Source organism: Apiotrichum porosum (assembly GCF_003942205.1).
Source record: "Apiotrichum porosum strain DSM 27194 chromosome Unknown scaffold_6, whole genome shotgun sequence".
Classification (NCBI taxonomy): Eukaryota; Fungi; Basidiomycota; class Tremellomycetes; order Trichosporonales; family Trichosporonaceae; genus Apiotrichum; species Apiotrichum porosum.
Window position 1 is genome coordinate 329,511 of NW_021167113.1, and position 14,703 is coordinate 344,213.

At 58.5% G+C, this 14,703-nt stretch overlaps 4 protein-coding genes across 4 annotated transcripts; 1 reads left to right on the forward strand and 3 right to left on the reverse strand.

Annotated features, from left to right (window-relative positions):
• Positions 1-123: 123 nt before the first annotated feature.
• On the reverse strand, positions 124-2,246 carry EHS24_007918 (uncharacterized protein; the record flags this gene model as incomplete). Its single annotated transcript, XM_028623249.1, has 3 exons — positions 124-126; positions 164-1,976; positions 2,014-2,246. The coding sequence occupies 3 exons, from the start codon at positions 2,244-2,246 to the stop codon at positions 124-126; spliced, it is 2,049 nt and encodes a 682-aa protein (XP_028476182.1).
• A 579-nt stretch (positions 2,247-2,825) lies between these two features.
• On the reverse strand, positions 2,826-3,682 carry VPS55_2 (Vacuolar protein sorting-associated protein 55; the record flags this gene model as incomplete). The annotated part of the gene is made up of 4 exons (XM_028623250.1): positions 2,826-2,981; positions 3,088-3,215; positions 3,395-3,487; positions 3,664-3,682. 4 exons carry the CDS (start codon positions 3,680-3,682, stop codon positions 2,826-2,828), a joined length of 396 nt encoding a protein of 131 aa, XP_028476183.1.
• A 331-nt stretch (positions 3,683-4,013) lies between these two features.
• THO2 (THO complex subunit 2) lies at positions 4,014-10,265 on the forward strand (the record flags this gene model as incomplete). Its single annotated transcript, XM_028623251.1, has 7 exons — positions 4,014-4,120; positions 4,174-4,465; positions 4,522-6,376; positions 6,420-7,155; positions 7,219-7,621; positions 7,659-10,086; positions 10,141-10,265. 7 exons carry the CDS (start codon positions 4,014-4,016, stop codon positions 10,263-10,265), a joined length of 5,946 nt encoding a protein of 1,981 aa, XP_028476184.1.
• A 1,168-nt stretch (positions 10,266-11,433) lies between these two features.
• EHS24_007921 (uncharacterized protein) lies at positions 11,434-13,667 on the reverse strand (the record flags this gene model as incomplete). The annotated part of the gene is made up of 5 exons (XM_028623252.1): positions 11,434-12,111; positions 12,161-13,136; positions 13,190-13,446; positions 13,496-13,516; positions 13,572-13,667. 5 exons carry the CDS (start codon positions 13,665-13,667, stop codon positions 11,434-11,436), a joined length of 2,028 nt encoding a protein of 675 aa, XP_028476185.1.
• Positions 13,668-14,703: the final 1,036 nt, after the last annotated feature.

A 14,703-nucleotide genomic window follows, 5' to 3' on the forward strand; every position in this document is an offset into this window, starting at 1 on the left:
ATATACAAATATTAAGGTAATATGAGTTTTAGAAGATACAGTGTCCTCACACCAGCACCCAGCCTGCCACCACCGCAGCCACGATCAACATGCCCACGGGTCCTGTTCCCCCAGCTGCTCCGCTCACTTGATCAGTCGATCCCGCCGGCCAGCCGACAATTACACTTGGGTCTGTGGTCTGCGACAAGGAGAGGGATGCAACGGGAACAGCTGCCTGCTGGTAGGCCGTGGCGTTGGCGAGGCCGACATCCTGGATCACTCCAGCGGACAAGACTGGCGTGGCGAAGAGGTAGGTCGGGGTCGCAAAGTCGGGTCCGGCGAGCAGGAGGTTAGGAAGGGTGGTCTGGATGGTAGCTGTGAGAGAGGCAGGGGTGATGGCTGTGGGTGTGGGGTTCGAGGCATTCCCGTTTGTGGCCATAGCCGCAGACACTGACGAGGTTGCGTTGCCGTTCTCAAGATTCTGGCTCTGAGTTGCGTTGGTGGGTAAGGGGAGGAAGCCGACGGACGGGGCGAGCACACCGTTGATACCATAACTGAAGATGCTGTAGATGTTGCGGAGGAAGGGCGTACCTAGTGTCCAGTCGATGCCGTCGCCCTGATCTGGCGAAGCCACAGGCCAGGCAAGACACATGGACGAGCCGGCCACTGCGGCATACATCCAATCACTCGGCTGGAGCACGACGTATCGGCCACCAAAGGAGAATGACAAGGTAGCACGAGTGGCGCACGGCACAGCCCACTGGCCGGTGTTGACTTGGCGAGCAAGAGGGATGAGCTTGAACAGCGCCTCAACGTCCTGCTGTGGTCCGTAGATGCCATTGTTGCCAATATCCAAAAGGGCAATGGAAGGCACGCCGACCGAAGCGTACGTCGAGTTGAGGCCGAGATCTGTACCGTTGACAGAAACATGCGACAACTCGAGCGCCCAGTAGAGATACTCTTCCTTTTCCAGGTCGGCAGTTGCCGTGGGGTCCGACCCAGCGGCAGAAAGGGTAGGGGTTGCGACAACCGCTTTCTCGGGCGATGGCTCAGTTGCCGTTGCGTCAATCTCAGTCGCGGCTGTGTCTGTAGCCTCGGTGTCGTTGCTTGAGGAGGAGCCAGTTGCAGAGGCGGCTATGGAGGCAGTATCGTTCAGAGCCGAGAAAGGGACAACGGCGTGCCACTCAATGTCGTTGACTGTCCGACCACTGTCAGGGTCATCGCTCACGTACTGGGCGGAAACTCCTCCAAGGGTCAAAGATCCATGGTGAAGGTTGTACCGTGGCGAGTCGACGACGAGTTCCTGACCAATGCCGCTAGCTGGCGGAGAAAGGGCAATGGCGAAGACGGGGTAAGGAATCTTGGGAGTGCGCACCAGGGATTCGAGGAGAGGTGGGAGATACGCTGACGGCTGAGTGGCGCTCGGTGTCACGACAGCCGCTGTCGTTGCGGTACCGTTGATGGCTACAGTAGCCGTGTTTTCGGCATCCGCCTCGGCGTCAGTCAAGGTAGATGTGGGAGCCGCAGTGTCGTTCCCTCCAGCATCCAGTGCGGTCGTCACGGCGCCAACGGCTAAGATCTGTTGGAAGGTGTCGTTGGTCTCGGCGTTGAGGAGGGCGCGCACGATCACAGACAAGCGAGGGAATCCCAGACCAATAATTCCTGAAGCCTTCTGCTCCGCGAGAGTGAGATTTGTAGCGTTGATGAGGCCAAACGACTGGTCATCGACAGTCACGTTGGCGATTCCGACACGTTCGCGAGCGATCAAGCCGCTGGCCGTCGTTCCATCACCAAATGATGAAGCGAACAGCGTGGTATTGTCATTGACACTGGAGAATGATGAAGAGTATAACTGGGGATCGTAGTAAGGGTTATCCGTGGTCGAGGCTGGGCAGCTCTTGTCGCACGTCTTGGAGGCAACCAGGAGGTCTGCGCTTGACGTGTCTAACTGCAGTGGGTAAGCAACGGCGCCAAGGGCAACAGGAATGATGAATGTACTGCAGCATCAGCATACACCCTATAGTCCATGCTCACCTGCTTTCTTCTGCGAATGCAATGATGGAGCCGTTGTCGCTATCCCGCTTGCGATTGGCACGCAGAGTCTGGTGGTGAATCGCCAGCTCTACGCCGCCCACACTGATGTCTGGAGCTTGCGGTCGATTCGGAGTTGACCGCTTGACTGTCCAGGGAGAGCTAGCAGTTCTCCTCAAACAATCGTGTTCGGCGAGGACCAGCAGTGGGGCGAGGAGGAGGAAGAGTAGAAGCATGCCGGTGTAGGATGACGGGGAGGGGAGGAGGAAGTCCACGGGGCAACCAGTGCTGGCCGTGCACGAGGCCGGTGGAGCGGATGTGTGGTTGGGCCTGGTACGAGAGAACCAGGGCCGCTGTGATTATTATTCCAATGCTAGTGAGAACGCAGGCCGAGAAGAGAATGGAGTAAGAAAGAGAGTGTGAGAGCAATGGGCGACAATGACGAACGATGAAGAGTGAGAATTCAGGAACACAACTATCCCAAAGTGGCCATCGACCAACCAGCCGACCAGCCACGGCAATGAGCGACGTCGTCGACGCCAGGCAACATGTTGTGACGAGCCTCAACATTCTCATTTCTATCACACTACTGTATGCAGACAAGCAAGGAACTATCCCCAGTCCTTCCCTTCCATCTTTACTGCTGCCCCCAGGGCCAGCGCTGAGGCAGTGCTAGCCCAACCCTCGGCCAACCGTCCACCGCTGATGCTGCAGCGGCCTACGGAAACATCCCTACATCTGCGGCCAAGGAGGTTTAATCGTCACATCAAGTACCGTGGGCTCTTGATTTCCGTCCCGCTTGTGGGTGTGCTGGTCTAGAACTCGTCATCGTTGCCGCCAGAGCCGAACCATCCAGAGTAAACCAGGATGGTGCCGTACACGAGCACGCCGCCGGAAATCGACATCCAGCAGGCGCCAGACTCGATCACCTGCGAGTGGGCAAGGACGAGAGGGAAGGCAAAGCCGGCAGCCTGAGCCGTTAGTTTGCTCCTGTCATTGACCACAGTCCGAGATGGGGACGTTGGGTTGCCCACCAGCCATTGCCGACTTGGGGCCAATCCGTCGACATCGACTTACGACAAGGCTGCCAGTGAGGAAGCGGCCAAAATCAACATAGGCCGAGTTGTACTCCGGGGAAATATCGTCGGCTCGGGCACAGCGTGAGCAGATCGAGTTGGGCAGAGGTGCGAGTACGAAGGTGAAGGCTGCGGCGTTAGTATGCCGGACGGGAGGAGGTGGGCAGGCGCGCCAGAGTATTCTCATGCCAGCAGCAGCTGTGACAAAGGAACAAGGCCAACATGCACAGTGACCAGGCAGAATGGCCAATGACCAATCGCTGTACTGCCACATTGCTTGACGTAGCCCGCATCTATTCCATACGTACCGACGAGGAGGGGCAGCCAGTTGTGGTACAGCGCGCACGAGAGGATGACCAGCAGGAAGCCCAGCGCAAGCACAAAGGCGAGGAAAATGACAGCTAGGTGGAGGTCGCATGAAGGCAAGGCGAAGAAGTCAAAGTGCAATTGATATGACGAGCACGGCACAACGAGGATGTGATGGGAGGGACACAGGTCAGCGACGATGGCGAGTGTTCAGCGGGATGGCCTAGAGGCAGGTCGCAGCCTTCCTCCAGGCCAAAATATGAGTACTTACTCTTTAATCCCACTCCCATTGTGCTAACAGGCAGTTATTTGTTGCCAGGTGGGTGGGTAGATAGAGAGAAGGTGGTTAGAGCGGATAGAGCAACAGACCCCTTGGACGAGACGATGTCGTCAGTGGACAGTGCAAGGGTGGGATGGATGACCCTGACACACAAGTCTCGAGCCTGACAATCCCAATTAGAAATGATGGCTCCAAGACCTAATCAATTGCGTCCTCAATTCAAATTGCCGTCTTCTCGTTACGTAACACTTCTTTTGCCGCTGATCGCATGCAGACATCTCCATCGTCCGCGACCTGCACTTGGGCCTGATCGCACCTTCCATTGTCTCTACAACAACATCATGGCGGGCCAAAAGGCCGCACACTCGGAGTCGCACACGCACGACGCCGACGTGGGCAGGGTCTCCTCCGCAATCTCAAGCTGGGAAGGCGGTGGGCGCAATGATCTGTGAGTTGCGCTCAACTCTGTTGATGTCCTCGTTCGCTGACCACCTTCCGTAGACTCAAGATCATCGGTGCGCAGGCCGCAGCGGCGGCCGCTGAGCCGGCAGCAGGTCTGGCGTTGATAAACACGCTGTACTCTGTTCTCGCATCGGAGCAGCCAGCGCCAACTGTTGTCGAGCTCGTCAAGGATGCGGTAGCGGCAAGTCCTGATCATGTTGATGCGATCGCCATCGCGTTCCTCGACACGGTGGAGGAGTTTTGCCACGCCGAGCGCGACGTCAAGGACACTGTCAAGACTCGTGACCCGGAGCTCGAGACAAAGGCGCTCAATGTCGTCAACAGCCTGGTGGTGCGTCACCACATATCGAAGGGATCTAACGGAAGACGTCCAAAGCAGTCTCGCAGCACTTTATCAACCTCCTTCTTTCACCCGAAAACCTCCTCAGCACTGGGTTGCATCCCACTCCTCGTAACCCTGATCAGCTCAGGAGTTCAATGGCCAAGCTCAACACCAGCACATACTTCAAGCAGCGGAATAGCAACCTTCTGCGCGAGGCGAGCGAAGGCTTCTCCCATCTCATCATTCTCCTGACCGGTCCCAACGTGTTCGTTTCCACTCCTGAGAGTGACGAGCAGAGGCTGGCACGCGCAAAATCAGTATGGAATGATATCGAAAACGTCATCGGGACGTACAACCTCGCTCCTATCCGTGTTCTCGATCTCATCATCGAGGTCGCGTCCTGCCATGTCGCCTACCATTGGCGTTTCTTCATGGACCTTCTTCGCGTCTCCTACTGGGGCCGGTATTGCACTGGCCCTTCCAACAGGGTTCCCAAGACGGTCCAGGATGAGGGCGAGTCCACTGCTCACAGTCTTGTCCTCGCAGACACCGACAACAGCACCATCGCCAAGGCCCTTGGTTTCTGGTTCACGTTTTACCAGAACCCGGACAACGGCGAGACTCCCATTGGCCTGCTGTACTTTGCTGCCCTCCTCGTCAAGGATGGTTTCGTCAAGCCTGCATTCCTTCTTCCTAACCTCAGCCCCGATGACGACGGTATGGCCGAGATTGAGGCGCGTTACAAGTCGGCAATGAGCTCGCGCTCTGGGCCCAACAACGCACTCATGAACACGGTCCTCGTTGACGACGAAGCACCCACTTCCTCGAGCGACTCGCCGGCTTTTGTGGAAGAAAAGCCCAAGGCCAAGGCCGAGCAGAAAATCCAGCTCTTGCAAGCGCTCATGTCTATTGGCGAGGTCGAGTTCTCCCTACAGCTTCTCGCAAGGTATCCATGGGTTGCCATGTCGCACCCCTCCATCGGTCAGCTTATTATCCGCAACATCGACTATTCTCTCGACCCCGTCTACCGCCGTGTGACAAACCAGCCCAGCTATGGCACAGTGCCACTGCCGGCCGCTCGCGATGTCGTCCCCACACTCGTGTCTCCTCCTCCGCCATCGACCATTGTCAAGACGTTTGAGTTCTTCTACCCCAACTGGTTCGACCACCTGGATCATTGGGAGACGATCGATGATCTGCACACCAAGGGCGACCACTGGCTGCGACTCCTTGGCGGCCTCGGCGGTCGTGGCATCGAAACAATGACCAAGCTTTGTCGTATTATGAAGGTCCACTTTGAGGGACTGCGGAACGCCAAACTCGTCGCCTTTGGTATCGAGCCTGGAACCTCCTTGACGCGTGCGCAGGCCATGCAGATCCGTGCCACCGAGGGCGAGATTTCTCCATGGGCTGGTCTTATCCGTGGCGTTCTCCTCCCTGCTCTTTCACTTTCGGACGACGCTACCGCCGCTTTCGACCACGAGCTGGAGCTGGTGTTTGACGAGTTCCCGTGGGAGACTCTGGCATGCCTCTTTGGCGAGTGGCGCGATCTCACGGGCAACACCAAGGCTCGCGGCCACCTGCCACCGGCAGCCAACGCCACCACCAAGGCGACACGCGACATCAAGCAGGCGCTTTCTCGTGTGACGGCAGCTCAATCGAACCCCGGCGTGCCAACGCCTTCCTCGCAGGCTTCGGAGCGTGTCCCCGCTCGTGCGCTTGCCAAGCAAGGACGTGCCAACCCGACTGCTTTCTGGACCGTGTCCAACTCGCAAGTCATGGCGTATGGCAGTGTCGGCAACATTGGCGAGCACATCATCGAGGTCGGGCGTTACACCAACCGCCTCTCAAAGGATGTAGCAGTGTTCACCTGGGTAGACCAGCTTGCCAACTCGAGCACAAACCAACGCTCTATCGAAAGTGAGTGTTTCTACTTACTGACCCCTGAAGCTGACAATAACAGACCTGTCTGTGTTCGTCGGTCTCATCAATCGCCGCTTCGTCTTCAGTCTCGACCCCTTACTGCAATTCATCGTCAGCGGCCTCAAGAGCGGCAACTCGTCGACTTTGACCGTTATCGAGAAGCTCATGAGCGGCATGTCTGGCGAGGACATTGTTGGCAACTTTGCGATTTCAGTCGAGCAGCTTGGCGCTTACTCTGCCGGCCCCGAGATGGCCCGTGAGGCCTTCTACTCGAGTGAGATTACTCGCGGAGACCGCAGGCCTCGCCGCTCCATCGAGTTGCTCAACCAGGTCAAGAAGAGTCTGCCTCGTTTTATCCAGGCTCTGCGCTACACCGAGCTCGCCGTTCCTATTCTAATCGGCCTCGCCCAAATGTCTACCAACACCCTTTCGTACGACATTAGCATTTCCGTCAAGGAGATGAGCGACAAGCGCGACTTTGCACGTGATGTCTTTAGCCAGTACTCCAACATGCTTGCTGAGCACCTCCCTCTGGAAGAACGGCTCGATCTGCCCAGCCTCTCGGCGTTGCAGCACGAGTATGGCATCGAATCTCAGCTTGCATGGACTGTCCTGCGTCCCAAGCTCGATGCGCTTCAACAGTCGACCCCTGCAGGGGAGGGCATGGATGTTGACGACGAGAGCAAGTGGTGGCCGGACGCCCTCACAAGGACTATTGAGGAGTTGGACGAGGACGACGCGCTGCTGGATAAGAAAGTCAAGCGTGTTCTGGGCAGGTGAGTTACATGCTGTTCCAATCAGCGGCTGACTTGCAGTGCATTCTATGTTCGGTTCAACAGCCTGCAGGCCTCTGACATTTCGGTCTCGTCGGATATGTACGACAAGGCGATTGGCAAGATCAACAAGCTGGTCGGCGAACTCGCGGGCTCCAAGGTGCAGAGCTCTGAAATCCGCTTTGAAATGTCTCGTCTGCGCGCGCGTATCAAGCAGCTGCAGGTTGAGAAGGAGAAGCAGGAGGCTCACGTCAAGAGTGTCCTTGAGCAGCTCAAGCGCGAGAGTGTACACTGGTTCAGCGGTGCTTCCCAAAGCTCGCCCCAGGTCCTCGCTGCTCAGCTGCACGATCACTGCTTCTACCCTCGTGCCATCCAGTCACCTGCGGATGCCGTCTTCGTGGCCAAGTTTATCCGCTTGGCGCACGACTTTGGCACCCCTGGGTTCTCTACAGCTCTGACCTACAACACCGTGAGCTGAATGTATCATATTTGAGCTGACGTTCTAGTTCTTCTTGCGCGAGACTCTTGCCGACAAGATCTTCGAGTGCACCGAAGCCGAGGCGCGCAACCTTGGTCGTGCCCTGTACTTTATCATGGGCTGCCTCGACTCTTGGTACCTGCACGAGGACAAATACTACAAGGAAGCCCTCGGCAGTCCTGTCCCTGCGGCTCCCGAGGCCGACGCAAAGAAGACTGTCCCAGAGCACTTGCTTACGGGTATGCACTACCGCTCATCGACCACTGTTCCAAACGCGGCTCACACCTGGGAGGACTTCAAGAACTTCTACGCCAAGTTCCACGACAACCTCACCACGTCTCTGGTCAAGTGCTGGAACCCATCGAGCTCGAGCTACAGCCCCAAGAATGCTGTCGTCATTGCCCTCCAGCTCTTGCCGTTCTACCCTGTTATGAAGAACAACGCCGAAGCCATCCAAAAGGCAGTTACGACTCTGCGTGACACAAAGGACGGTACCATTACCCCCGACATTGTACCCGCCTTCAACTCGTACCTCTCGCAGCTGAGCAAGCGCAACAAGACAGAGAGGCCCTTTGTTCCTGCCGCCGAGTTCCACCCCAGTGCTGCTATTCGTGCTGCCAACGCGGCGAAGGCTAAAGCAAAGGCAAAGGCCGAGGCCGAGGCGCAAGCCAAGGCTGCTGCCGAGGCAGCTGGTGATGACACCAAGATGGAGTCACCAACTGCCGAGCCTGCCACTGCCGAGCTCGACTCTGTTGCTGCGCCAGCCGAGAACGCCGATGCTGTCCCCGCTCCGTCTGCCGCCAACTTGGACAATGCCAGGGCCCTCCGTGCCAAACTCGAGCAGGGCCGTAACAGCCGTGCTGCTACTCGCGAGGTCAAGACGGCACCCGTCTCTCCCTCCCCAGCACACCCTCTTCCGGCCAACCCGACTCTACCCTCACGCAATGTGCACCCAGACCGTGCGGGTGGTCTTCCCATGGGTCCGCCTGCCGAGCTGTCTGTCGATGAAGCTCGCGCTGCCGCCCGTGCGAAGAAGTTTGGTCTCATCGCAAATGCCACTGCTCCTCCCACCGGCCCAGCAGCACGCGACGACTCGCCGCGCTCGACACCCCGCCACTCACCACCGCCAAGCAACCGTACTGCTCGCAGCGGCACCGACGACTCGCGCGTCAGCGACCGTTCTCGCCGCCACGACGGCCGGGACGAACGTGACCGCCGCGGAGAGCCTCGTGAGGGAGAAAGGAGGGATGAGCGACGCGGAGACTCGCGCAACGACCGCCGCGAGCACGATCGCCGAGGAGACGACAGGCGAGCTGCCGACCCGCGTGATGCTCCCCGTCAAGACGACAGGAGAACTGCCGACGCCCGTGACGCCCCCCGGCACAGAGATGACCGTCGCCAGGCCGATTCGCGTGACGAGCCTGTCCGTGACGACAGGAGGCGGGGAGACGACCGTCGCGATGGCCGCGAAACTCCTCGCGACGCACCTTCGACACGTGGTGGTCGCGAGGACCGACGTGATGGCCGTGGATCGAGAGACGGAAGGGAGAGCAGGGATGAGAGGCGCGACACCGCCCAATCTCGTCCGGAGGAACGCAGAGACGGCCGCGAGCGCCGCGACGGCCGAGGGGAGCCCCGTGATGCTCGTGACCGTAGGGAAGGTGTGCCGCCCACGGGACCCGCACGCGACCGCGCTCCACCCGTGGACGACAAGGAGAAGCGCCCCGAGCGACCCGATTCTCGTGCAGAGTCGAGGGGAGACCGTGAACGCCCGGTCGACGACCGTGACAGACGCGGAGGAGACCGTCGCGAGCCTGCGCCGCGTGCCAACGACACTCCAGCATCCTCGACTCGTGACCGCCCCGCATCGACCGACGAACGCGACGACAAGAAGCGCGAGCGTGACGCTCCCCGTGAACGTGAAGACGACAGGCGCGTGCGCTCTCGACGTGACGAGCCCCGCCGCGATGGCCGGGACCGTGAGAAGGACGAGCGTGCGCGTGGTGCAGACACTCCGGCTTCGAGAGGCAGCGACACTCCTGCCGGTGGCCGTGGAGGGGCTGCCACACCGTCGCGTGAGCGCAACGACCGTGGACACGGTCGCGACGCCGAACGCGACACCCGCGACACCCGCGATGGACGTGACTCCCGCCCCGACTCTGCCGCAGCGACGCCGACTGAGGCTACCTTTGCAGGCCAGGCCGGGCGCGTTGGTCGTCGCGAAACCCTGCGCATTGCCAGCAACCCCGAGCCCCGTGTCGGCAGCCCATCCAGCACACCCCGTTCCGGCACCCCTCGTGAACGCGAGCGCGACCGTGAGCGCGATAGCAACCGCGGTGGCCGCGAGCTGCTCCGCCCCGTAGCCTCGGCGCCGTCCCTCGCTGCCCGCATGGGCCTCGCCCCCTCGGCAGCCTCGAGCCCGACCGACGATGGAGGACGGAAGCGCGGACATGATGGTAAGTCGAGAGAGCTGGATTGCTCGCGTGTACTGTAGCTGACAAGAATAACAGAAGTGTCCAGCTCGCGTGAGGACTCGCCTGGCGCCGGCAAGCGTCGTCGCGGTGAACGACGGGGTGGTGGTGGCAGTGGTCGCATGCTAGCTGGCGCGATGCGCGCAGCGGCCAGTGAAAAGTAGAGAGAGAAGCAGAAGGAGTAGGGGACGACCAGAGAGAGAGAGAGAGCATCTAGTAGTAGCGTTTACACATGCAGCCTGTGCATCAATGGAATCTTGTACAGGAGACGCGCGAGACGCGGTGGGTGGCCGCGTGGAAACGACAATCCCGGAATCAAGATCGGCATCCCGGGCACACACAAGGTCGGCATCACACCACATCACTTCGACACGAAATGGACGAGAGCAACACAACATGCAACGCAGCGAGCAACGGTTGATGCGAAAAGTGCATACACGGCAAAGGATAAATACAGGGGGATAACTACTACTACGCTGGGCTTTCCACTGTGGAAAGAAATCTGATGAAATGTCAGCGCCGATCTCCGAAGAACGGGATAGAAAGGAGATGGGAAGACGAGTTGAGAGAAGCCCTCATAAGGCCGTTCTTAATGTACATATGGTCGTCACGGTTAAAATCCGACTTAGCATGGAAAGTAAAGAATCATTGGGCATGCTCTCTGCCTCTTGCATGAAAGACTTTGCTAGAGTCTGATGTTGCAAGAGTCGATGTGGGTGGAGGGAGGCGGAAGAAAAGAGTATACTCACAAAGTTACATATTGAGCCGAGCGGTTCCAATTTTCCATGCCCGTTGAAAGTCACTGGAGGATCTGATACTGGTCAGCTTGGGTGTCCCAATCGCTAAAGACCAAAGGGATAGTTGTGAAGGTTCAGTGTGCACGTTGTTTGGCTGGTGCGAGTCGGATCCACATCTCCTGAAAAGGACTCGGACTGGGGCGACAATAGCTCATCATGATGATGGAGTAGGGGATTGGGAAGGGGGAGGGAGGGGCAGATTGGTGTACTCACTGGCTCGGCTCGTGTTGGGGAGGGGAGGGGGGTTGACGAAGAAAGTCGAGAACGTCGCACAGGCGGAGACTTATAGTGTTCTGGCGGGTCGAAAAAGCTCGCACCGGCGGTGCGGAGGCAATATTCGCGCATGATTTTTAGTTTATTTATCCCGGCATGGTTCCCCAGTGACGAGGTGGTGGAGGTCGTCCAAGAAGTCATTTTCGACTCAAGGGTGTGCCTAGAGATGGGGGCACAGCCCGAACAGCTGTGGGTTGATGTCTGTCGTAGTGGTTGACAGAGGGGATGTAAAGGTGGAGAAGCTGAGCGACTCCGGTCTCTCCTATTGTGCTTGGGCTGCAACCATGGAGCTGGCAGCGAGGCTTTGCAAGGCGGCGGATTGAGGGTTGAAGGTAACGGGGTTGGCCTTGGCGAGTACCATCTCAATGTCGTTGGCCAGCTCCCACACTTGAGGGTATGGCTGGGCGTACTGTCGCAAGCCCATCACCGCACCGAGGGCCTCGTCGCGGCCGCTGCGTGCGAGGAACATGCCCGCGTCGTAAATGGGGCGGTAGAGGATGAGCGGGTCCAGTCGCAGGAGTCCGTGCTCAGTCGCGTATGTCACAAGCAACACAATCCGCAGCGCCGAGTGGATGGCCTCGGACTCGAGACGCTGCCTCATGGCCTGTACTTCAAACGTCCACATGTGCCGGGCAGGCTCATCGGCTTCCATGATGCCATAGTCGCGCACTGCACGCTCGGCGACGAGCCAAAGAGCGTGGTACATGATATCGGTCGTCATTGCACGCATGGTGGTGTCAAACGCCTTGGGAACACCAGCCAGCCACTCGGGGGGCATCTGGAGGGTGGTGAGGTACAAGTCGCGCCATGTGCCGTGGTCGTTGACAAATTCACGCAGGGTACCCAGGGGGACACCAGTCGCGCGCACACGGGGCACCCAGACTTCATTGCAGAACTTCTTGGCAATGCTCGATGCCGTCCGCGCTGCCTGGAGGAATACCTGAAGGATCAGCAAAGACATCTGGCAACCTGTTGCAAACGATACGTACGTCTTCGGCCACTCCGTCGGGCGCGAGACACGGGAACGCGTCGACTGGCTTCTCCCAGTTGGACGACAATGAGCCGAGGGACTCGCCACTCCACGAGTCTGGACGCAGGCGGAAAAGAGCCGTCTCGATGCCGGCGACGACAAACATGGTCAGCTCGGTGCGCATCCTCTCGTCTCGCGACTGAAACATCTGGAACAAGGGGCCAATTCCAAGCTGCTCAAGGAGACGGGAGGCAATGGCAATGTTGCACGCATTGTAACTGGTCTTGAGCATTGGGGAGTACGCCAGGAGTCCTTCCAGGAGAATGAGTGTTTGGACATTGGATAGTGTCGGGGTGCGGAATACCTTGTTGGTCTCGGCCACCTCGCGAGCGCGGATGGTAAGGAGCTGGACGAGGCGGGAGCGCGTACGGCCAGGAATGTCGTTGTCACGTCCAGTGCACTCTTCACGATCGAGAGTGAAGGCCGCGTGGTCGACAAACTTGGCGCCAAACGCAAGGACCACCGCGAGGAGCGATTGTGGGAGAGGGCCGTCCAAGTCGCCATCTGGGTTTTGGAAGCGTGACATGAAGCTGCTAGCGTCGAAGATGGGCACTCGTGGCTCAACAATTGAGAAAAATGAGTCGATAAGTTCGAGAGCCACCGACTCGAGTTCGACCTCGCCACCCGCCCAGAGGGCCAAGTGTGCATTGGTCGGGGCTTCGTCCCAGATCAACCCCCCTTGCTCTTCCCAGAGGTCGCAAGCGCCACCGCGAGCGTTCTCAATGGTCCCGACATCGCTGTATCGCCAGTCGTGGTGGAGCACTGGTGTTGGGCAAAACAGGTAGCGCAGCATTTCAGTCTGCCGAACTGAAGCGTTCTTTACAGGCGACCGAGTAAACGACGAAACAGAGGTGACGCCACTGGCACCGTTGACGCCGTTGACGCCATTGGGAGGGACGTCGTTTACTCCTGGAATCCACAGAAGGGCGACGGCGCTGGTTGGTCAGATAACAGTTGGGAACCGATGGGAACCGAACGAGGCACTCACTCGCCGACACGCATAGTCGTCGTCGTCGTCGTTGGACCCGACGATGTTGACGCCGCCGAACTATTGATAGATTCTGGGTCGAGACCAAGACCAGACGTTGTGGACGACACACGTCGAGGAGGGGAGGTGTGGTCCTCGTCCGACCTCTTCTCACGGTCCTCGTTACTCCTAAACCGCCGAGGTCGCCGAGGCTTGTTCTGCAGCTGTTCGATGTAGTTGGAGGTGCACTCCAGGTCCTTGGCTGCACATTGTCCGCACTGGTGGGGTCAGTCATATGGGTCACAGACCGTTGATGGGGAGACGCACACGTTGGGTGGTGCTGATACGCTGCCTGTTAGCAAGAAACAAAGGAGCGAGAGGGGGGCAGTGGGGAGTAACGCACCTGGCAACGAATCTTCTTTGCGCGACAAGCATCGCAGGCGACATTCTGCTTACGCGTCGATCCGCTGAACAGGGAAAGTGGTGGTGGCGGCTCCATTGTGGTGGAGCTCTCGAGGGTGGAGAGAGGTGGTGGTAAAGGGGAGGGGGAGGCAAACAGAAAGAAAGTGCAGAGAGACGAAGAGAAAGAAGGCCGCGCTGGCCGCGCTGTTTGTAATTTGTGATAACCCTGTTGCAAGCCAAAAAGTGGGTGGTTTGAGTAGTGTCACAATGTTTTGAGTGGGTGTTCCTCTACTCGAACCCACACCGTCATCTCCCGTCACCCAGGCGGGGGCGTCGATTCTCGGATCCGAGATTACATGCATCGTGACTCATCTCCTGACCGTCAGCGCTCTGGCCCTCGGGCACACGTGGGAGGGGAGGAGGGGTCACGTGACATATGTATTTGCCACTGTGGCACGCCTGGCATGGAGGCGCGCCTAACGTCTGTCCATGTCAATTTTATGCGCATTAACAATTGCCGTCAAATAATAACGCAAAGTGTAATGGGGACCTACGTGCCAGTCTAGCAGCCTCGGTAGGGGAAGCGAGCTTCTCCCTGGCGAGTAACCTTGGGAAAGCTATTTCCAGGCAAAACGGTCCCCAGTTAAGCCGCAACCATCGAGCGTGGGCTGCCAAAGGGACGCGATGCATGCTTCACCGCTCCAATGCTAACAGACGTCTGTGCGGGGGGAACGTGAGGGGCCAAAACGGTGCCGCGGGCCGTAGTTGTACGCAGTCGATTTGCGGCATGGTTTACAGGGGCCTCAACAGCAAGTAAAGTAACAGTTGACCGATGTATGAAGGATCCAAGTAGAACAATGATATCGCACCATGTACCAATCTCCCTTGCTGCCAAGACTTGGGGACCGACTGATACGCTATCTGGCTATCTGGTGGTGGCGAAAAATAGGCCCAAAATGATCGACCACAGTGGGTGATAATAGCAGCAGTGATCTGCGGGGGTTGCGTACGCTCTGTGACGCGCTGCCCCCCTCGTGCGCCACCGCTGCGCCACCCTGGCCGCGGGCTGTTTCCACCCACGTTTAGACTTTCCTGTCGTGTGCAGTTTCCGGTGACGTTACCAGACACAACCG